Raw genomic sequence first — 23,561 nt, 5'->3', positions numbered from 1 at the left:
GTCAGCGGTTTTATGATGAGTATTATAATAAGCAACATCTAATTAGGCACTCCATTACAAATGGTACACAGAGTTGGGACAGATTTATTCAAGGTGGCAGTAGCAGATTAATAATATGTGCAGCGTGGGCTTAATGAAGACAGTCACTTAGCTCAGTTTTGTTTTATTTTTAATCACATCATTACAGTTATATCCGTCTATCCATCCATCCATCCATCCATCTTCCAAATCGCTTCACCTCACTAGGGCTCTATATTTGATGGTAATTGACAAATCAATGAGTCCAGCAGTATTGCTCATTTTACAGACGAGAGTTTCATAATATTCAATGTGTGACCCCCTTCCATATCCTTTTTATAGTTCCAGTAAAAAATACTCTTAAGTGTAGACCCATTTTCATTCCACTTCATCAAAGGCTGTGCACGCATCATTGGCTGAAAATGACAGGAGACATGCGTGTGTGAGGCTGTGAAGAATTGTTTTATTCTTGTAGTTCTTTCATTGTTTCACATTTGTGTGTATGACTGTACGAATCAGAGTGGAAAGGAGTTGAAATTTTGCTCAATTCCAAGAGGAAACAGGCCATTTCAAAAACACTGGAGGAGCCTGTGGCTGCAAGCTATTTAACGCACAGACTGGACTGAGGACATAATCAGGAATTTTTGGTAAGTTAATGTGGCCATTTGGTTTAATTTAACCTCTCTGTCTTGAAATTATGAGTAAGTGGTGAGGAATGGTGGAATCATAGCAAGGTGTTTGCTCCTAGTAACTCGTTGCTAACTCATTCAGCTACAATTCCATTTTTTGTTTGTTGGCATCCCATTTTCAGGCAAAAACAGTGTCCAGACATCACCTTCTAGAGCAGCAAGTCAGTAAACCCATCAGCCCTGACTAACCTAGCTACTCATCTGGTATCTGAACCATATCACACTGCAGCTGATGGAAAAGTAGCTACTATCATACTCAGTCTTGCCAGATGACTCTCCCAAATACCCAGCATGCACTGCCTTTCACTCACCCAGCTTCTCACACCCAAAACAATCAAAACAAAACAATATTCAATCATTATTGAATTCTCCATTGACGCTGTAGATATTCATATGCGTTGACTGGCTCGCTCCTGGCAAAGCCCATGTTATAGTGTTAAGCATAGGAAAAAAAAATTGAGATATGAGCTGTTTAATGCCACTCCAAGTTGAGATTTGATGTCAAAGTACACATGAAACCAGGAGAATTGTGCATTGTACTTAAATCATCCACTTAGTGTAGCATTTAGTCCACTAGCTTCAGGCTAATGCTAACATATGAATGAAAACACATTCATACAAGAAGAGGAAGGCAAGAGGCAGCACAATGGCCATTCAGTTGAGGTCAAATGTTACAAAAAAGCTTTAATTCTATTCAATTCCATTAATAAGATAAGAAAACCTTTATTTGTCTCGCAATGGAGAAATTCCCAATTCACAGCAGCAAAGTTATGAAAGGAAGAAGTAGAACAACAAAATATAGGAGCTGCTGGAAAGGCAGCCACTCTCGCGGCGCAATAATGTCAATACAATATGGTTTTATAAAGTACAATACTAAAGTGTTAATATATATCTATTTTTTAGGAGGGTGGAATGAATTAATGATATCAGACACCGTGGCTAGCTCTCGCTGCCTCAGCTGAACTAAAAACATTCTACGGGACTGTTTTCACCCTGGTCACAAACTGTTCAACCCGCTGCCCTCTGGTAGGCACGACAGGATTCACAAGACACGGACAAACAGATTCAAAGACAGTTTCTTGCTTAGAGCCATCATCGGTCTAAACAGGCAGTAACAACACTACCTCCAACAAAATGTGCATTAGCTGAAACCTGTTAACAACGTGCTATACTATCTGTAAACATTATGTGCAATACTTGTAACCTGTGAGCAACTAAGGGCAATGATGAATTCTGTGAACAATTAAGTGAATAAGTGAAATAAGACGTGCAATAGTGTGACAATAATCCACACAACAGATGGGGAAAAAGGTGAACTACGTATCACTAAGGCAGCCTTACAGATTGTTCTCTGTCAGTCGTCATCTGTACTTGTGGGTAATAAACAAAAAACAAAAAACAAAAAAAAAAAAAAACAAAAAAGGACGTTTCGCTTCTCTCACAGAAGCTTCGTCAGCGGTAGACAACCCTGAAGTCTCCGTGAAGACTCCGGGAAGTTGCTCTGCGCTAAAAGGCTGAGCGTGGCCTGTTTGAGGACTGGGTGGGGATGGTTAGTCACGCCCCTATGGTGAAGAGGCCCATTGGTTTCTAAACTCCCTGTCATTGGGTCTTGATTAGGCCTATTGAACCCTTTCTACGATGGAACTTTCCTGTACGACTGAGAGCCTCCACAAGCATAAGGCAGCCTTACATATTGTTCTTTTATTTTTATTGATTGCTTGTATTTTAAATTATTGTCTTCACCAGTGGAACAACACTCATAATTTTGTTGTATGCATGGCATGGAATGACAAAGGCTTTTCATTTGATTTCCACTGATTTCAATGGGGAAAGATGATTTGCGAGAGGAGTGATTTATCTTACGAGCGTGGTCACAGATCGAATGAAACTCATATTTCAAAGCACAACTGTATAACAAATGTGTTGTTCTTTGAGAAACGGTTCTTAATTAAAAATGAATTTCACAAACATACATCCATTCAATCAGCCATCCTTTCTCTACTGCTCATCCAGGGTCAGGTTGCGGGGTACCAACTTTAGCAGGAAAGCCCCTTCTCCCCAACCACTTCTTCCAGCTTTTCTCAGGAGATCCCAAGGTGTTCCCTGGCCAGCGAGGACGCATAGTCTCTCCAGCATGTTCTGGGGTCTCCTGCCAGTTGGACATGCCCGGACAACAGTCTGGGCTTGCCTGCTAAAGCTGTTGCTCCCAAGACCCGCCCCCGGATCAGCGGTCGAAATTGGATGTATGTATGAACGATTGGAAATGTTGCACTGGATTATGTCGGGTGACCATATTTAAATTGCCAAAAATGAGGACACACAGCCCAGCTTTGAAATCCTAAAATTATATTCAGTTTCATCAAAGATGCCATACATGATGACTAATACAGTATATTTAAAGAAAGGCTGCACGGTATTGGATAAAACATGTAATACCTGATATGGGTATTTGATATTGCGATATTCATTGTAAATGCCATCTTTATTGTGATTTTTTTTTTTTTATGCGGAAAAATAAGAAGACTCAATGTATTATCTAATTAAGTTAATTAGTGTCAGGAATGCTGCGAGATAATGTTCCCCAATTGGATGGCAATGTGAATTTAAGAATGCCTAAAGTACACAATTCCATATGAATTTATTGCACATCTTTTGCATTCGCAACTGCATATTGTAGTATCACAATGATGACAGCTTTTCAGCATATTCTCCAGCCGTAATTTAAAATATGCCTCCTTTGTATTTGTAGAAATCAATCAACAAATCATAATAGCTCTTTTGAAGTCTTACTTGACAAATAATGTTCATGTTCTAAATAATACCTCTTCTGTAGAAGTTCCAGCTCTAACAAAAGATGTTTTCACTGTAATAATGTCATATAAAATGACACAGTAGTCTCACAAGGACAATTTTTCGAGAGAAAAACATATATCTCTTTGAGATCTCTGTCCGACACTGACACATTTACGTGCAGGCTTTGCACACTGTTACGTTTTTTGTCTGTCATTGGACTTGTCATACTGTCCTCAGCTCTGAACTGTTAGTCAGGTGCGAACTGACTGCAGGTGTATTTGGCTTGTTCAACTGGTAAACGTAACGCACTTCTCGGTCCAGTTACTTGAACCACAGCGGTGAAACGCAGACGAGTGAACGAGATGTTGTATTGCTTGCTTTTTCAAATGGGGTTTCATTCCATCCAATTGCTGCAGCAAACAGTTTTCTTTGGCACTCACGCTGATAGCTGAGCGCACTGTCTCCGAGTCCACATTCCTGTGACTTGTCTTCTCTTCCGGGTTCTAACCCACCGGTGTCCACAACGTCACACATGCCCATAACAACACAGGGCAGTCTGCCCGTCATTCGTTGTGCAATTGGTCCCGTGAAAGACAATTAAAGACCGACATACAGCCTAATACAGCAACAAGTCATCCAATCATAAAAGACGTTAATGACCCCACAATGAAAAAACAAAACAAAACAAAAAAAAAAAACAACGCTCCTTCCTGTGGCATCTCAAGTTATACTATCAACAACAGGGAATATTTAGTTCCTGCAACAGTTCCCAGTTCCGAGTTATTCTTCCTGGGTGTAAAAGGCCCTAATGTAAGTTGGAAGCAAAGCGACAAAAAGCTCCTGCTTATTTTTCTGTGGAGTGAATTGAAATAAAATGTGCTTTGTGATGGATGCACATTCCATTTAAGCTATCGAGCTGAATGTGCTATCTCTCAGTGGCACAGAGGACGAGTTCAGCAGCACAGCTGGAGCAGGCCAATGGGAAATTTTAATTATACAACACAATCTCCACAGTAGAAAATGAGGCTACCCTTCAACAGTCCATACTTAAAGTATTGGTGTGTTTGGCTTCATTTTTATAATGTCCTCATATTTAGTCACTGAAAATGCCACAGTGCGCTGTTGATTTATTTATTTATTTTCATGTGCTGAAAAGTTTCATTAGGCAGTTATTGTGAATTAAGTAAAGTGAAAGATTTGTCATCATCATTCTGGAGATGTGTGCATACTCGAATGTGATCCCCCCACACACACACACACAAAAATGTAGACATATGCCATCAAAATAAATAAATGGTAAACAAATAATCCAAATATTATGGAAGGGTACAAGCCACAAATCACTTGATATGGGGACATATCACTGAAAAATTACTTTTTAACTGCTTCTTAACAAATTGTTTATGGGCAATAGCTTTCTTGGGAGATCTGGACAACGGAGATAAAAGAAAAAGATAGTGGGGAAATTGGGTTTGTTTCACTCGCAACATTCATGGACTTTATTGTGGAACTTGATAGATGAGACGAAAAATGCTTTAAAAGATTGATCTCTTTTGTTCTTCCGTGTCACTTTCCGAGTGTCCTCACATCTGGTCACTCAAAATGTACCTCATCGTCCCCTGGCTGGTCATTGTGGGACTTGTTGCTTTCACAATGAAAGCAGGCCGTGACATGTCTACAGGGACTCGGCAAAATATACGCCTCAATTCAGACTAACAAATAAACAATGCCCTGTGGCGAGACAGGGATATAAACCCATCAGAGATTAGGAAGACAGAAAAGGTCAAGAAATAGCAAATCTTTATGTGCAGACAAGCTGATGACCATTTGTTTGTATGGTTTGGGGCATGCAAGCACGAGTGATCTGATCAGAACAATGTCCAGACATCAGAAACAGTGATTCCACCCTCCATTTTATCGAAACACAATAGTTTAAGCCAAAGTGAAATTGTTGCTAGAGTTCTCAAACTGATCGTACAAATGAGTTAAACATTTTTAGTGCCTTTGTTAAAATAATCCATCTACCAGGTTGTTCACATATGGTGCAAATTACACAGCTTAGTTAATGCACTGGTGTGTCTTGGAATGGTCACAATTAGAGCTTGGCGAGATTACAACATACAGCATATTACATATCGTGACGATCACAGAAGTGACACAAGTATCTTTTTCTATTGTGTTACTTTCCAACTATCGTGTCGATTGATGATTGTCATCTGCGGCAAACTGCATGTAATGAGAATGTGGCCATCAAACCAGGAGACTTGGTTTGATGGGCAGAAGCTTTCATTTATCTAGCTTGTGCCAAACATTTCATCTGCTTCTGCTTTTGATAACTTGTTATTTTTGATCGCTGTTTCTACCGCTGTGATGTAGTCTGTTTTTGGTATGTTGTTAGGTGTAACTGAAAAGTTCAGGCCTTTGGCAAGCACTGTTTTCTCTGCTTCTGATAAGTCACGATTAGATAAATTCTTAATCCATTTTTCCTCACAAGGGATTTCTTCAATTTGGTCTGATTTGGCCCTGTATCTACTTGGAGTGGGTTCTTTGCGCTTAATCAAATTTTGGAACTTTTTAATTTGCCGTTTTTTGGAGATTTCATGCTGTTTTAGTTGTGAGGATTTGGTGAATTCTAAAATCTTTTGGAAAATCTCTTCTGACACCATTTGTTTCAATTTTTGTCGAATCTCTTCTGCTCTTTTGTTGAGATCTTTAATATTTGCGTTCAGTCGTCTGATTCTTTGGTTGAGAATTTTAAGGACATAGTTCAGTTGTAAATTTTTGGCTACGTACCCTGGCTCTAACGCTTTTTGGTTGAGGCATTTAGGGATTAGTTTGTTCTGTCTGCATCTAAGGTTAAATCTAAGATGGTTCCTAGAATCCGCAATTTTCTTACCAATCCTCTCAAGGGCGCGCGTCAGCTGGAGGGAGTCTTTCCCAACATTGACCGCAAGATGCTTGTGGAGGCTCTCAGTCGTACAGGAAAGTTCCATCGTAGAAAGGGTTCTGTCAGTCGTCATCTGTACCTGTGGGTAAAAAACAAAAAACAAAAAACAAACAAAAAAAAAACAAAACAAAAAAGGACGTTTCGCTTCTCTCACAGAAGCTTCGTCAGCGGTAGACAACCCTGAAGTCTCCGTGAAGACTCCGGGAAGTTGCTCTGCGCTAAAAGGCTGAGCGTGGCCTGTTTGAGGACTGGGTGGGGATGGTTAGTCACGCCCCTATGGTGAAGAGGCCCATTGGTTTCTAAACTCCCTGTCATTGGGTCTTGATTAGGCCTATTGAACCCTTTCTACGATGGAACTTTCCTGTACGACTGAGAGCCTCCACAAGCATAAGGCAGCCTTACATATTGTTCTTTTATTTTTATTGATTGCTTGTATTTTAAATTATTGTCTTCACCAGTGGAACAACACTCATAATTTTGTTGTATGCATGGCATGGAATGACAAAGGCTTTTCATTTGATTTCCACTGATTTCAATGGGGAAAGATGATTTGCGAGAGGAGTGATTTATCTTACGAGCGTGGTCACAGATCGAATGAAACTCATATTTCAAAGCACAACTGTATAACAAATGTGTTGTTCTTTGAGAAACGGTTCTTAATTAAAAATGAATTTCACAAACATACATCCATTCAATCAGCCATCCTTTCTCTACTGCTCATCCAGGGTCAGGTTGCGGGGTACCAACTTTAGCAGGAAAGCCCCTTCTCCCCAACCACTTCTTCCAGCTTTTCTCAGGAGATCCCAAGGTGTTCCCTGGCCAGCGAGGACGCATAGTCTCTCCAGCATGTTCTGGGGTCTCCTGCCAGTTGGACATGCCCGGACAACAGTCTGGGCTTGCCTGCTAAAGCTGTTGCTCCCAAGACCCGCCCCCGGATCAGCGGTCGAAATTGGATGTATGTATGAACGATTGGAAATGTTGCACTGGATTATGTCGGGTGACCATATTTAAATTGCCAAAAATGAGGACACACAGCCCAGCTTTGAAATCCTAAAATTATATTCAGTTTCATCAAAGATGCCATACATGATGACTAATACAGTATATTTAAAGAAAGGCTGCACGGTATTGGATAAAACATGTAATACCTGATATGGGTATTTGATATTGCGATATTCATTGTAAATGCCATCTTTATTGTGATTTTTTTTTTTTTATGCGGAAAAATAAGAAGACTCAATGTATTATCTAATTAAGTTAATTAGTGTCAGGAATGCTGCGAGATAATGTTCCCCAATTGGATGGCAATGTGAATTTAAGAATGCCTAAAGTACACAATTCCATATGAATTTATTGCACATCTTTTGCATTCGCAACTGCATATTGTAGTATCACAATGATGACAGCTTTTCAGCATATTCTGCAGCCGTAATTTAAAATATGCCTCCTTTGTATTTGTAGAAATCAATCAACAAATCATAATAGCTCTTTTGAAGTCTTACTTGACAAATAATGTTCATGTTCTAAATAATACCTCTTCTGTAGAAGTTCCAGCTCTAACAAAAGATGTTTTCACTGTAATAATGTCATATAAAATGACACAGTAGTCTCACAAGGACAATTTTTCGAGAGAAAAACATATATCTCTTTGAGATCTCTGTCCGACACTGACACATTTACGTGCAGGCTTTGCACACTGTTACGTTTTTTGTCTGTCATTGGACTTGTCATACTGTCCTCAGCTCTGAACTGTTAGTCAGGTGCGAACTGACTGCAGGTGTATTTGGCTTGTTCAACTGGTAAACGTAACGCACTTCTCGGTCCAGTTACTTGAACCACAGCGGTGAAACGCAGACGAGTGAACGAGATGTTGTATTGCTTGCTTTTTCAAATGGGGTTTCATTCCATCCAATTGCTGCAGCAAACAGTTTTCTTTGGCACTCACGCTGATAGCTGAGCGCACTGTCTCCGAGTCCACATTCCTGTGACTTGTCTTCTCTTCCGGGTTCTAACCCACCGGTGTCCACAACGTCACACATGCCCATAACAACACAGGGCAGTCTGCCCGTCATTCGTTGTGCAATTGGTCCCGTGAAAGACAATTAAAGACCGACATACAGCCTAATACAGCAACAAGTCATCCAATCATAAAAGACGTTAATGACCCCACAATGAAAAAACAAAACAAAACAAAAAAAAAAAACAACGCTCCTTCCTGTGGCATCTCAAGTTATACTATCAACAACAGGGAATATTTAGTTCCTGCAACAGTTCCCAGTTCCGAGTTATTCTTCCTGGGTGTAAAAGGCCCTAATGTAAGTTGGAAGCAAAGCGACAAAAAGCTCCTGCTTATTTTTCTGTGGAGTGAATTGAAATAAAATGTGCTTTGTGATGGATGCACATTCCATTTAAGCTATCGAGCTGAATGTGCTATCTCTCAGTGGCACAGAGGACGAGTTCAGCAGCACAGCTGGAGCAGGCCAATGGGAAATTTTAATTATACAACACAATCTCCACAGTAGAAAATGAGGCTACCCTTCAACAGTCCATACTTAAAGTATTGGTGTGTTTGGCTTCATTTTTATAATGTCCTCATATTTAGTCACTGAAAATGCCACAGTGCGCTGTTGATTTATTTATTTATTTTCATGTGCTGAAAAGTTTCATTAGGCAGTTATTGTGAATTAAGTAAAGTGAAAGATTTGTCATCATCATTCTGGAGATGTGTGCATACTCGAATGTGATCCCCCCACACACACACACACAAAAATGTAGACATATGCCATCAAAATAAATAAATGGTAAACAAATAATCCAAATATTATGGAAGGGTACAAGCCACAAATCACTTGATATGGGGACATATCACTGAAAAATTACTTTTTAACTGCTTCTTAACAAATTGTTTATGGGCAATAGCTTTCTTGGGAGATCTGGACAACGGAGATAAAAGAAAAAGATAGTGGGGAAATTGGGTTTGTTTCACTCGCAACATTCATGGACTTTATTGTGGAACTTGATAGATGAGACGAAAAATGCTTTAAAAGATTGATCTCTTTTGTTCTTCCGTGTCACTTTCCGAGTGTCCTCACATCTGGTCACTCAAAATGTACCTCATCGTCCCCTGGCTGGTCATTGTGGGACTTGTTGCTTTCACAATGAAAGCAGGCCGTGACATGTCTACAGGGACTCGGCAAAATATACGCCTCAATTCAGACTAACAAATAAACAATGCCCTGTGGCGAGACAGGGATATAAACCCATCAGAGATTAGGAAGACAGAAAAGGTCAAGAAATAGCAAATCTTTATGTGCAGACAAGCTGATGACCATTTGTTTGTATGGTTTGGGGCATGCAAGCACGAGTGATCTGATCAGAACAATGTCCAGACATCAGAAACAGTGATTCCACCCTCCATTTTATCGAAACACAATAGTTTAAGCCAAAGTGAAATTGTTGCTAGAGTTCTCAAACTGATCGTACAAATGAGTTAAACATTTTTAGTGCCTTTGTTAAAATAATCCATCTACCAGGTTGTTCACATATGGTGCAAATTACACAGCTTAGTTAATGCACTGGTGTGTCTTGGAATGGTCACAATTAGAGCTTGGCGAGATTACAACATACAGCATATTACATATCGTGACGATCACAGAAGTGACACAAGTATCTTTTTCTATTGTGTTACTTTCCAACTATCGTGTCGATTGATGATTGTCATCTGCGGCAAACTGCATGTAATGAGAATGTGGCCATCAAACCAGGAGACTTGGTTTGATGGGCAGAAGCTTTCATTTATCTAGCTTGTGCCAAACATTACAGGGATGTGAATCATGTACAACACCAGCCTATAAAAGGGATGGTGTCAATCTTGAGCCTCAACAAGACACAGAGAATAACAAAATTAAGGATGTATTCACGTCAGAACAAGTCCTTTGGCCCACTTGTTTGGTCCGGACCAAAAGCAGAATTGTTTCCCCTTTTGTCCAGTTCACATTCACACTTCTTTCTGCAAGTGAACGCTACTCTGTAAAGACATAGATGCATGTGCTCCCATTGGACAGAAATGACCAAGGTATCACGCAGAGTGCAAACCCGGAAGTGGAAAAAAAACAACAACATGCAATTCACACGTGCTGCATTCTTGCTCTGCATATTTGTGCTGTTATTAGGGCTGCAAAATAGTTTGGAGTGTCAAGGGCAGTTCACTCAAATCAGGTTTTGCCATGTTTCAAAATTTTGCAAAACCGTCGGCAAATGCGCGCAGTTACCCGCAGGAGCATGTGCTCTGCGTGCTTTGACCCACAACTGCTGGCAGTGGTGCAGCTAAACAAAAGATGATTACGTATGATCAACGGACACTACGGTAGCTTGTTCAGCCCAAAAAGTTACACAAATGCTGTATTTAGTGCTCATTGGCAGTGGTTTGTATTCAGAGGACAGCTCTGAACAACCACGAGTCCGTTTGGAAGCGCACAGAGACCATCTCATAAAGTGTGTATCGGTCCGGTTTTTTGGTCCGCACTAGAATTTGTGTATTAGCACCTGCATAAAAAGGTCTGGATGGGAAATGAACCTTGATCCATTTAAAGACGAAAAAGTGCAGGCACTGATTTTTTATTTGTTTCAGACAACATCGCAAAAAAGCTTCACTGGGCTGCTTATGTCACCTGCAGCAGAGTATTGGCACGTCAAGGTGAGACGCCACAGCAGCGAGCAAAAACAAGCTTAGCAATGAACGTCGGCTGGCTACTACTGCCTTCTAAATTTGTTGAAATTTCGCTCCTTAGACAGTAATCAGAGCCTTCATGGCAGCAAATAAACTACACTTCTTGTGAGTGTCATTTTCACAAAGGGATTACAAGGAGTAATTAACAGAAGGAAAGACAGAAGCCATGCAAAGTGCTAAGGTATACTAATGTTCTCGCGATAAAATGGAATTAAGTGCTTGGGTGACAGAGGACCAGTTTCACAACGGTCTAGCTGGAAGTGCATTAAAGAGGAGCATATCCAATGTTGCATAGCAAAATAGGCAATTCAATTAAGTGTCTGGAAAGAAGATTATACAAAATAATGCTACACACAGCTAATCAGGAAATGTTATGACATCTTGTACGTCAGATGTGAGGAGTGGCCTAGAACAGCTGCAGCGCGGACTGGTACTGGGCCATGGCCCATTTGGGACCTGCGAGCTATGAGCAAATTTACTCCATCAGACATGGCGGAAGTCTCCCTTCGAACATTGTGCTGTAAGTTAATGACAGAATCCGCCAATAAGTGAAAGAGGAACCAGTAGACAGAAAGTAATGGAAACAAATTGACCAAACATAAAGCTAAATGCACAGCTGATGGGCAGCCATGACTTCCGAAGATTAAGCTATTTTGACAAGCAAAGTTTCTCCCCTGGCAGTATCACCAGTGCGAACTGGGGGAGGAAGCTGTTGTGCATGGTATGTCGACAAAAAACAAGGCAATGCGGTTGAACCTCGTTACAACGTACCTTGAGGGACATTACAAATCTGTACGTTATAACGGTAGTTTGTCGTAACCATTTCCAATGAAATGACCACCAACTACGATAACACTTTGTGAACATTTACAGCATATCCGTGTCACTAAGAAATATGTCTATATGAAGAAAATAATTTGATAAGACATGAAACAAACAACCGTGGCGTTGCTACTTCATCTCTGAAATCATTCAGTCTGCAAATGTTACCCGCCGTAGGCAACTGCCAGTGCCGCAGATGTCTGGGAGTTTCTCTTTCGAAAGTGAGAGACAATTTTCAGCTTTCAAAGACAGCGAGATTCCCTTCATGTTTTCAGACCATGTGCTCAGGACTGCGCCGTGCCTGCCTGAGTTACGGCAGAAAGTACAACAATGTATATCTACATTTGTGCAAAAATATGTAGGCTACTTTGCTTCCATTTACATTTGATAATTTTACTTTGTATATAGCAGCACTACTGGATGTATTTCTCAATTGATAGGAATCTGTTAAATGTCACTTTCTTTCATGTCGCAGAAATATGTAGCTGGTTTCAAACAAACATTTGCATCTGTAACCTTACGCTCCATTGATATTTCCAATAATTACTGTGATTTTATTTCAGGCGTAAGCAAAAAGCTGGGAGTATAGTCTGAAGAAAAACATGCCATGTATTTAGTGTTACTACTTTCATGTTTTTTTGAATTAAAAAAAATTATAATAATCTGAAAGAACAATGGGGAGTACATTCAAACTACAGATCTGACATTTGCATTGTTATCACTTTGAGACAGTTGAACATGTTCTTTTGAGACAAATCACCAATGGTCTTGCAATTCATCTTGGAGCATTAGCTAATGTGTGTCATAAGATCATAGAATAATGAGGGGCATAATTCTGCATGTGCTAATTGCAACCACTTACCCACCCTCTTACAACCTGACAGACATTCTAATCATACGTTTTATGGAACTAGTCCAAGAAAATTGTGCACATCTTGAGGAAAAAAAAAAAGCAGATTATTTTTATTAAATGGATTGTAATGAATTCATCGAACAGGATCACACAAATCTTAGGTCAGCGAGGCTAGGTGCTTTTCACCTTAAGTAGAAATAAAGTCCAATTTAAGCCCCAAAAAAGCAAACTTCAGCATTACAAAACAGGACAGTTACTCTGCCAAACAAAATGAAGGATGTTGAATTTTGTGTCTTGTCCTCTATTACTTTCGAAACCACAAAAAATAAAATAAAATAAATTCTAGGATCAGAGGTTTCGGGGTGCTGAGCCGTTTGTTTTGTCCATTTTAATGCAATTCCCACATCTATGAAAGAGCGGCATGACACTTTTGGGGGAAGTCTGTGACTTGACCATCAAATTTGATACGGTGAATTTAATGTTGAGCCACAGCAAAAGATATAAAACGAACATATTGTAAGCCTACTAATTTCTGTGTTAATAAATTTGATTTCCATTGAGAATTTTTGTGTGATTCTATTGTCAGCACATTCAACTATGTAAAGAACAATTGAAGAAGAATATTTCATTCATTCGGATCTAGGATGTGTCATTATAGTGCTGCCAGCCTCTGAGCCAGTCAGACTCTCTCACCATGCAGCAGGTTCTACAATAATGTCAAAACGGCACTAACATGCATTACCTGGAGTTTTGACAGGAGAGAAAGTGGTCACGTTGCCACTGCTGCTGGGTTGCAACCAGGAAACCAGCAAGGAAATAAATATACACTTGCATGCATTCCATCTTATTCCTGGCCTACAGACTATAGCCATGTCTAATCATATGAGGTGAATAGGTACAGCATGAAAGGTCAACACACATTCTTTATAGTGATTTCATGTCAGCAAAGACATGGTGCCAGGCAACAGCAGGGAGCTTTTGTTAACTATGTACCATTATGAGCAGCAAGTCAGAAAGAAACGGACAGCAGTCGATTCCCAACACAGTTACGGCATCAATATGAACCCAATGTATTTGGTGCTGAACTGAAACTCCTAACCGCTTGCAATAGTATGAGGGTGTGAAGTCTAATCGTATTACTATTACTACTTTAAAATGGGAAATAGTAGGTAAAATTCAGAATGTTTAAGTTTTGTTTGTCAAAATCCACCATCTATACCATAAGAAAAACAGCAACAGCAATAACGTTCTAAAGCCATCTCATTGACACGGCGGAGGGGTTTGTCTCTCCCATTTATCCTTGAAACTAAGTTGTCAGGGGCTTTTATTATCTGGTCGGGTCACCCAGGGCAAAAAGGTCCTACGTGAGGGACCAGACAAACCTCCTATGGGGAACAACACCATTGAAAGCTGTTTTCCCTTGCCTAGATGCTGGTCAACATTGTCTTTTCTGGAACCGGGCCTGGAAGCGAGTCAATGACAGGCCTGCACCTTCACCCATGGGGACAGCACAGCTGGCAGAGGCAAGGTTCCACTTCCCCTTGGCGCACTACTTGTGGCAGGGGCCAAGGGATACACAATACACCTGGTATTGTGAGGTGGGCGGTAGTAGAAGCTGCGGGTGGGGCTTTGCAGTTTGATCCTCAGTATATTAAGCTAGCTCTAGGGAAGTAGAATGTCATCTCTGTGATAGGGAAGGAACTTTGGCTGGTGTGCGAGGTTGAAAGGTCCTGTATCGATATTGTCAGGCTCACCTCGACATACAGTTTGTTCTCCGGTACCAGTCCTCTTGAGGGGTTGGACTCTGTTCTACTCTGGAGCTGTCCCAAGCCGGTGTGGACATGCTTAGTCCCCTGGGTCGGTGCCTGTACGTTGCGGCTGAACCCAGTGGACACAAGGGAAGCCTTCCACTGCCTTTGAGTGGTGTGATGGGTCCTGATGCGTGTTTGTGCCTATGTTCCAAACAACATCTTGGAGAATGCACCATTTTTGGAGTTCTTGGAGGAGATGCTGAAGACTTCTTATTGGACTTCTGTGCTCATCGAGTATTGTCCATGTAAAATACTGTAGTCAAGGACACTTGAGTTCGAAACTCAATGGTTGACTTTAGGGTCGTGACATTGGACCTCTAATAACATATCTTGAACACTTAGGTGCAGAGAGGTGCAGAGCTGTCAAGTGAAAGCCATCTGGCACTGCGTTGGCACTGATGGAGGATGGTGGAGGAGGCTGGTCACCCTGGCAAACTGCTTGGAGACTCTCCGGTTGGATAGAGTGTCAACAGTCACCTGAATTACTTGATGGACACCAATGGTGAGGAATGACATCAACCTAAAGAACGAGTCCTATCAGGATTTTGGGGGGTCAGTTAGACTCTAAAGGCAGTTGATGTGTACTGACAGGCCAAGCTTCACATAGCTTTAGTGGTCACTGAGGTAAAATCTTTGATGGGGAGAGAGGAGTTCAGTGAAGATATGGAGACAGCTTTGAGGAAGACAATTCACTCCTCAGCGTCCCCGGTGAGGTCTATTCGGGGGTTCTGGAGAGGAGGGTCTGTTGGGTCTGGCCGTGGATTACGTGAATGTATGCCCAATCGGTCTGCATGTGCCTGTGGATTTGGAATAGGCTCTCAACCGCATCCCCAAGGGAATCAAGTTCAGGGGGCTCTGGGAGTATAGGGCACTGTATGACTAGTCTCACAGTGTGGTCTCATATCTTAGTTTGCATTGCCAGAAGTAAATCCAATTCTGTTTCAATGATGGTTGGAAGGTTTTGAAGTTGTCCAGTTTGATGGCCTCAGTCTTGCATCTCTAATTTGCAGAAGATCTTGTTCTGTTGGCTACATCAAGCCACAATCTTCAGCTCTCAATGGAATGGTACACAGTTTAGGTGTGCAGTGGTTGGGAGGAGAATCGTATCTCCTAATCTAAGGCTTTATTCTGATCCTCATGAAGTGTCTCATCTGGTTTGGGGCTAAAATACTGCCCCAGTTAGAGGAGCTGAACTACCTTGGAGTCTTTCTTACAAGTGAGGCGAAAAACTCAATGGGAGATCGAAAGGTAGATTTGTGAAGCATTCATTTTAATGGGAAACATTGTTTCTGCTCTCATACATGTTTCAACATGGGAGCGGAGTCTTTGAACAAATTAAGTTAGTGAACTGAGGTTCCACTGTATATTTCATGTTAAAATGAGATTAGGGTCTACATTGACATCACCAGCAGAGAACTGGGCCTGAAAGTGGAACATTAATCAACCCTTTGGGATGAAGACAAATCTCATGCATTTGAAATAATTTATTTCGTCATTAGAACGAGAATGTTCTTAACCAATTAAGGTTACTGTATAAAATTGTGTCACTATGTGTCCACATCATTCACATACATCTCTCCAAAACCAATTACGAAACCATAAATGTCAAATAACCACATTTAGACAAGACAAAGGATGAAATGAGTGTGTGTGTGTGTGTGCGTGTGTGTGTGTGTGTGTGTGTGTGTGTGTGTGTGTGTGTGTGTGTGTGTGTGTTCGTGCGAGAGAGAGAGAGAGAGAGAGAGAGCGAATGACTTGAGAGAAAGAGCGAACAGTATAGCCTTTAGCATCACTACAGCACTACAAATATGAGGGTTTTGTGAAGAATCCAATTGATTTGTAGTTGTTATCTTGACATCCAGTCTAGAAATGGTTGCTTTTGCATGTGTAGAAGCTTACATTCTTACATTAGGAAGAGACATCATGAGTCTGCAGTAAGTCAACTAGTGTCGTGATTCCTAACCAGTGTGCCTTTAGAGCTCGTCAGGTGCGCGGCGGGAAATTATCCAACATCAATTATGTGGACAAAAAATATGTTTATTTTCTATTTTAAAGTTTTGTTCATTGATTTACACCAAAAACATCAAGGAACAGGAAGAAGTATGACATGCTCTTCCACTCGATGACAGAAGGTACATAATTAACCAGTTTATCCACTTTTTTTGATCGTTTTGATGTGTGGTGTAACGTGACTTTTTTTTTTCGATGTGAAATATTTGCCTTGGCTCAATAAAGGCTGGGAAATACTGAATTACTGATTACTGTAACCCTTTGATGCACAAGGTGTCAAAAATGACTCAGAGGTGATATTCTTATAATATTATGGAAATTAAAAAAAAAATCGTAATTTAATATTCTAGGCATTACTCAAAAAAACAAAAAAAAAACATATTTTTGACATTCCTGCCTGATTAATTTAGTGAACTTTTATGCATTTTACAATATTTTACTTTTTGTTTAACTACCCAAAACATCCATAAGTGGTTCGAAAATGACCCACATTCATTTCACATGTAATTGGATGAAAACCTTTTATTCTTGTCAACTGTGACTTTCAGGAATGTATATTTATAGTCGACCAGGACTGTTTACTGTTTGTAAGAGGTGACACTATTTTACTTTCAAAAACCAACACAGTGAAATATTAATTTCAATTTGGACATAAAAATAAGTCTGTAGATCAATCGTGATTATTGTGTAAAGAGTATACGATGTTATGAACGTGTATCAACACAATCGCCAAATTTACAGACAGCTTATATTTTTCTCTATATTTACTGTGTGTGTAGGAGTGTGTCAATCATGACTATTGTGTGACAATGACGGTTATCAGGTATCAAATTCAATTCGCCAACGTTATTGTGTGCCGGTGTGTGGTTTCTATCTATATGTGTATCTGTTTGAAAGTTTGTAGCGAGAAGAGCACGAAAGACACTGCATATTTTTCTCTGCGTGCATGCCTGCTCCTATTTGTATCGAGTACCAATAGTACATGTTGATCAATGCTTGACTGTTTGGCATTCAAATCATTCTCTTGCTTAAGAGCAAAGCCCATCGACTATTATCCAAGGTTTCATGGCTGGCTGCTAAGTATAAAACAGAAATGGTCCGACACATTGTATCTAAAAAAGAAGTGACGGGATTGAACTCTAAATCGGAAATATCTGACACTGAGCACCCAGACTGTAAGCCAGGTGGATGGTCAATGCCTCCACCTGAAAATGCAGATGCTCACTGAATGAAGACTAAAAGTAGTCCAAACATTTATATTTTGTATAAAACAAATGATTCTTCTCAGCCAAATGGTGTAAAACCCATTGTTTCTTTGTGACACTTTGTATCAGTACTCTGCTGTGACTATAGATACATGTTTCATGTATCAACAATTTAACTTGACATGATGTGCGAGGTTTTAGAGCAGTTATTCTTTTGTAGCAGGCCTACCTCACACCTCGTGGTTAAGGATACGTCCAGGCACCACAGGCTTCCTGTTGACAAGAGCAAAGGACAATTCTGTCTGCAAGAACACGGCAGAGGCCTTGATAAGGTGTTGTCCAAAGCGCAGGGTCGACATATCAAATTCACTGCAAAGCCTGAACAGATGCAGAGAAAGCAGGTGGTCAGTAATGTCATATATTGGATAAAATCATGATGCTGTCCACCACCGTATACTGAAAATGGATATGTGGTGACCATCATATTTAAAAAAAAACATAACAAAACAAAAAATCATCATGCAGTTCAGTATACAATACTATGTACGACGGTGTATGACCAATCTGCAGTGAATTATCGTATGTAGAACTGACTATCATGTTTTAAAAGGACAAGAGGGAAATTTCTAAGAAATTTTATTCACCTTCATTACACTATTGTACTTTAAAGAAAATATATGTAATAATTAAAAAATCAGCATGTCATTGGCATCGGATGGAAACTTTTCATCTCCAAAAGCATCATTTTCGAGAAAATCAAAACAAAACAAAAAAAAAAAATAAAATAACATTCACGTAGTTTTGTCAAAGACGGCAAGGCCATTTCTAATTACACATAATATTGATACATTTGGAAAAAAGGAGAAAAATATACACCCTAGATAGGGACTGACCAACAGTACCAATTCTGAAAAAAAAATAAATAAAATTAACCTGACCAAATTTTGACAGAGAAGGTGTCAGCCATCCACGCCACATTTAACAGTGTTGGGCGGTGAGTTTGGGACCGAGGCCATCAGTGAGTATTTAGTGACCTAATCCACATCTTAAAATAAAAAAACAAAAACACTATCAAACAATGTCTTTGTTCACACTGTGGAGCATGTTACGAAACTGTTACTAAAATCAACCTTGCAGATTCACGGACAATTGTCTATAATCATCTCCCGTTGAAGCACTCTCACCCGCACATATCGATACAAAAGATGCTGATGTATGGCATTCAAGAAGAGCATTTCACGTATTTGAGGATACACCAAAAGTTACCTTTATCTACCAATACATCACCTGAACAACCCCAAACCTCAACAGTAGAATTTAGTACTTCACAATCAATTTTTATCAAGATAAAAACTTTAATAAAATTAATTACATCATATTCACCACAGATGCTAATGAAGAAGTGGGAGCTTCTGTGTATGCTCACTCTTCCATTCATACATATTACTCGCCCACCCCAAAAAAAAACTTCTTGAAACAAGCCACCCAGCAAAGCAGTGTTGGTTGAACTAACCTCACTAAGTCATTTTTTTTCTTGCAAAGTGTACCTTGAAAGTGATTTTTTAATCTTGGTCTGATACTATCCGCAACCATTAATCTCCCTCCAATACACATGGAGCTCAACCAGTCAGAAATTATCTTAGCCGAACAAATGAGAAACTCACACATCACGTAAGAAGACGAAAAGAGGTGAATCTTCGACTTGAGTGGCTAAAAGAAAAATCCCTTAAAGTTTTTCGGGCGTTGGATTAAATAATATGTGCATTGAAATACATTAATATGTTCATTGAAATACATCTATCAACGTCTCCTACATTAAAAAACAAAACAAAACAAAAAAACAGAAGAATGAGATATGTTTCCATGCATTTATTTTTGGGCTTATAGATACTTTTATATTATTCAGAGTGCAAGTCTGCCTAGTTTATACAGTAGTTTTTGGTTCTATTTTAAAATGCACCTAACAATTACATTTAAAAATATTGAGGCCACAGTATCACGCGAATAGAAGCTACAAGGCTGAATGTATTATCATCTTCCTTGTCTTTATTTTGAGTTGATATCCACAATTTAATACACAATGCATCTTTATTTATACAGCGCTTTTACATTAAAGAATTCTGGCTGGAAGCCACGGGTGTCCATTTCTCCATCTCTCCTTGCTGCAACATACCTGATTCAAATGATCAGCTCATCAGAAAGCTCTGCAGGACCCTGGTAATGATCCTGATAATTTGAATCTGGTGTGTCGCAGCAGGGAAAGATGGAAAATATCCATGATAACGGCCTTTGAGGACCCGGAGTGTGACACCTGTTGCTTACAGCCTCAATTCTTCTGAGATCAGTGACTCGTCGACTAGAAAAATAATCATTAGTGGCAACCTTGGGTGAGAATTATCCTTGCATAGCCTACATGGACTGGATAGGTGCTTAACATTAAGCTATGTTAAAGGGGTGTTCACACGGCACACATTTGCATCGGTGCTGCACCGATGGATTTTGTTGCGATATATCTTACACCGGTGTAAATTTGTGGAGCATTCACACGTTCACACTGCAGTTTCTGTGGCCGTGCAATACGATAGTAATACGGAAATAAAACATGCACATGCGTTAAGTGTACTTCCTTTTCCCCGCCTTGTTTGTGAGATATCATGGTTCATACTTCTCCAGAGAAATCAACGATGTGGTCTATCAGACACCGTATGATGAGAGAGAGAAAGGAAAGATGGCTGAACTACAAAAGAGTACAAAAGCAACGCATCCTACGATTTATTCGGCAACAAATCGACGATACTGTGTCGTTCATGGCAATGTGGGCAGTCGCCATGGCGTCGCCAAATGCAGAGAAAACAACATGAAGCGCAAAATAGCCTTTATGCTCCTTATTTGGAATTTTCGTTTGAAATCCCCTGGGTCTTCTTTTTGTTTCTCTCTTTATATTGTATGTGTATTAACAACTTGTTCGTTTAGTTCTCTGTGATTTGTAATTTGACTTGTTCAATAAAAATTGTTGTTAAAAAAGTGCAAAATACCCAGGATGCAAGTTTGCAAGTACCCGTATGTACTCTTCTCATGCGTTGCGAGTCTACCCCTGTAGCGTTCACACGTGCAATTTTATATCGGTGTTGCCACGCAAACGAGCATTTACTCCGGAGTAAATTTTTAAACCACCTCCTGAGCAGGGTTAAATTTTAAGCTGTTTTCAGGGGCTACACTGGTATAACTTTGTACGTGTGGACGCTCTATGGGGGGTAGCACCGGTGCTACACTGGAGTAAAAGTTGCCGTGTGAACACCCCTTTAGTCACATGACCGACATAAAACGCGCCAGGGAATGCAGAAGATGAAATCTGAGTTAGAAACGTGGTTGTTTGCGTATGTGTGTGCGTGCGTTCGTGTGCAGGGGGGGGGGGGGGGGGGGGGGGGGGGCGTGGAACAGGAGACAGGGGGGTTATAACCTCCACCCTTCTAACTAAACCTCTTGCCATGCCCTTACCACCCCAAGCAAAACTGTCTACAACCACCAGTGATTAAGAATAAAGGATTTTAACTACACACAAAGTATCCAGAGACTGATTACACACAGGAAAAAAAGTCTTTCTTAGGTAGTAGCTGACAAATGGACCTCAGTGCAGAAAATAAGGATACAAGACATTATCAATCAATCAATGAAACTTAACTAATGGGGAAAGTAGTGTGACAGCTCAGTGGAGCCTGTGGTTTTCCTGTGCTTTGTATTCCAGTATAAATATGCTCGCTTGGCATTTTTGTGTGTCCGGGTTTATATTCCAGGAGCTACACAAATTCTTTGCTCAGCCCAAAGAGCCTTGCCTCTTGCTGTTTTGCGGCATTCTTCCAGAAGAGCCCGTGTTATTATATTTTAAATTAGAATTGTTCTTGACATCCACTGTAATACAGTACACCTGTAAAAGTTTTCCTTATCATCACAAAAGACCACTTTTTAGACACCTGCTCCAATCTGCTGTTGACTAAAACATCCCCATTACTTTTTGCTGAAGTGCGGTAATATATGTTAAAGTTTCAAATAGAAGCTGATTTTGTTTGTTTGTTTGTTTGTGGGCGCCATGGTGGGCCACTGGTTGGCACATCTGCCTCACAGTGCAGAGGTGCAGGGTTCGTTTCCGGCTCCGGCCTTCCTGTGTGGCGTTTGGATGTTCTCCGCCCGCCAGAATGGGTTTTATCCGGGTACTCTGGTGTCCTCCCATATCCCAAAAAACATGCATGGCAGGTTAATGGAACACTCTAAATTGTCTCTAAATGCGATTGGAAATGGTTGTTTGCCTGTGTGTGCCCTGAGATTGGCTGGCAACTAGTTCAGGGTGTACTAACTAAAGTCAAAAATGTGACAATACAAAGCAAAATAAATTATTTGTTTGCACTCAGGGCATCATTGGAAAAGACAGCTTTCTCCAAACTGTCCTGTCCTGAATAATTCATGTCCGAAAGGAAGAAAAAAAAAAAAACGCAGTTGTCGGTCTCTAACCAAGAGGGCTCCTGGGGCTCCCAGGTGGAGTGCACAACGGTACTCAAGAGGATAAGGAGGTTTGTGATGTACACGTGGGAAGTCTTAACAGAAAAAAATAAGGCCTAACTTCAAAGTACATCCAGCAGCCTTGGAAGGCCCATGTTGCAATGAACTGATCTTAGCACAAAAACCAAGGGAATCCACTATAGATCAAATGTATAAGCCCCACCATGTGTGAATACAGATGATGTTCATTAAGACAGCAAATGCTCTCCAAGATCACGTAACTCTCATCGAAGAAACGTAAGAGCCACCCTTTCACTGGTTTCTGAGAAATGCTTAAAAACGAACCAAGGCCTTCAATGAATTCCCACATTGCTTCTGTGAGAGGGCAGTGAATGTTCAAAGTCAGCAAAATGGACTTTTAGCATGGTCAAACTGAATGCCACCTGGACTCCAAGTATGGCGCACCAAACAGGCCAAAATGAAATATATACCGGTACATAATTAAATAAATGAATTCATGTCATCGATTATTTTCTCATTCCTTTATGCATTTATTTATTTTGATGTGGTCTTCACTGTTTATTTATTTCAAGATTTATTTTAACATTTAATGAATAATAGGACATTGATGCACTCACTGACACGATCACGGACTACATAAACTTCTGTGAGGAGAACACCGTACCCACCAGAACTGTGCGGTGTTTCTCCAACAACAAACCATGGATTAATCCCGACATAAAGGCCCTCCTGAAGGAGAAGAAGAGAGCTTTTATGTCGAGAAACAGAGAGGAGCTGAAGGCCGTGCAGATTCGGCTGAGAAGAAAGATCAGAGAGGGGAAGAAGACGTACAGGACGAAATTGGAGGACCAGTTACAGGCCAGCAATGTCACTGGTGTCTGGAGGGGCCTGAAAACCATCTCAGGCCACAACAGCCCTAAGACATTGACTGAGAAGGACAAGGACTGGGCAGATGAACTGAACAGTTTCTTCAACCGTTTCGACAAGACGTCTGTCCCTTCCCCCAACCACCAGCTGCACCCACTGTCACTGACGACTTCTTCTCCTCCCCCTCCTCTTTCGACCTGCTCACAACAACTCAGTCTGTCACCTGGTTCCTGCCTGTCTGTCACAACAGAACAGGTGAGGAACCAACTGAGGAAGATGAATGTGAGGAAGGCAGCAGGTCC

General features: G+C 40.5%; 1 protein-coding gene across 1 annotated transcript in view; it reads right to left on the bottom strand.

Moving 5' to 3' along the window:
* Positions 1-23,561, bottom strand: part of fhit (fragile histidine triad diadenosine triphosphatase) — a 184,422-nt gene that overhangs the window by 126,265 nt on the left and 34,596 nt on the right. The window contains exon 3 of the mRNA XM_019879640.1: positions 18,131-18,255. Within this exon, the coding sequence (XP_019735199.1) occupies positions 18,131-18,255 (125 nt within the window). The remainder of the gene's footprint in view (positions 1-18,130; positions 18,256-23,561) is intronic.

Source organism: Hippocampus comes, unplaced genomic scaffold (assembly GCF_001891065.2).
Source record: "Hippocampus comes isolate QL1 unplaced genomic scaffold, H_comes_QL1_v1.1 scaffold205, whole genome shotgun sequence".
NCBI lineage: Eukaryota > Metazoa > Chordata > Actinopteri > Syngnathiformes > Syngnathidae > Hippocampus > Hippocampus comes.
This window is presented reverse-complemented; position numbering and strand designations above follow the sequence as displayed.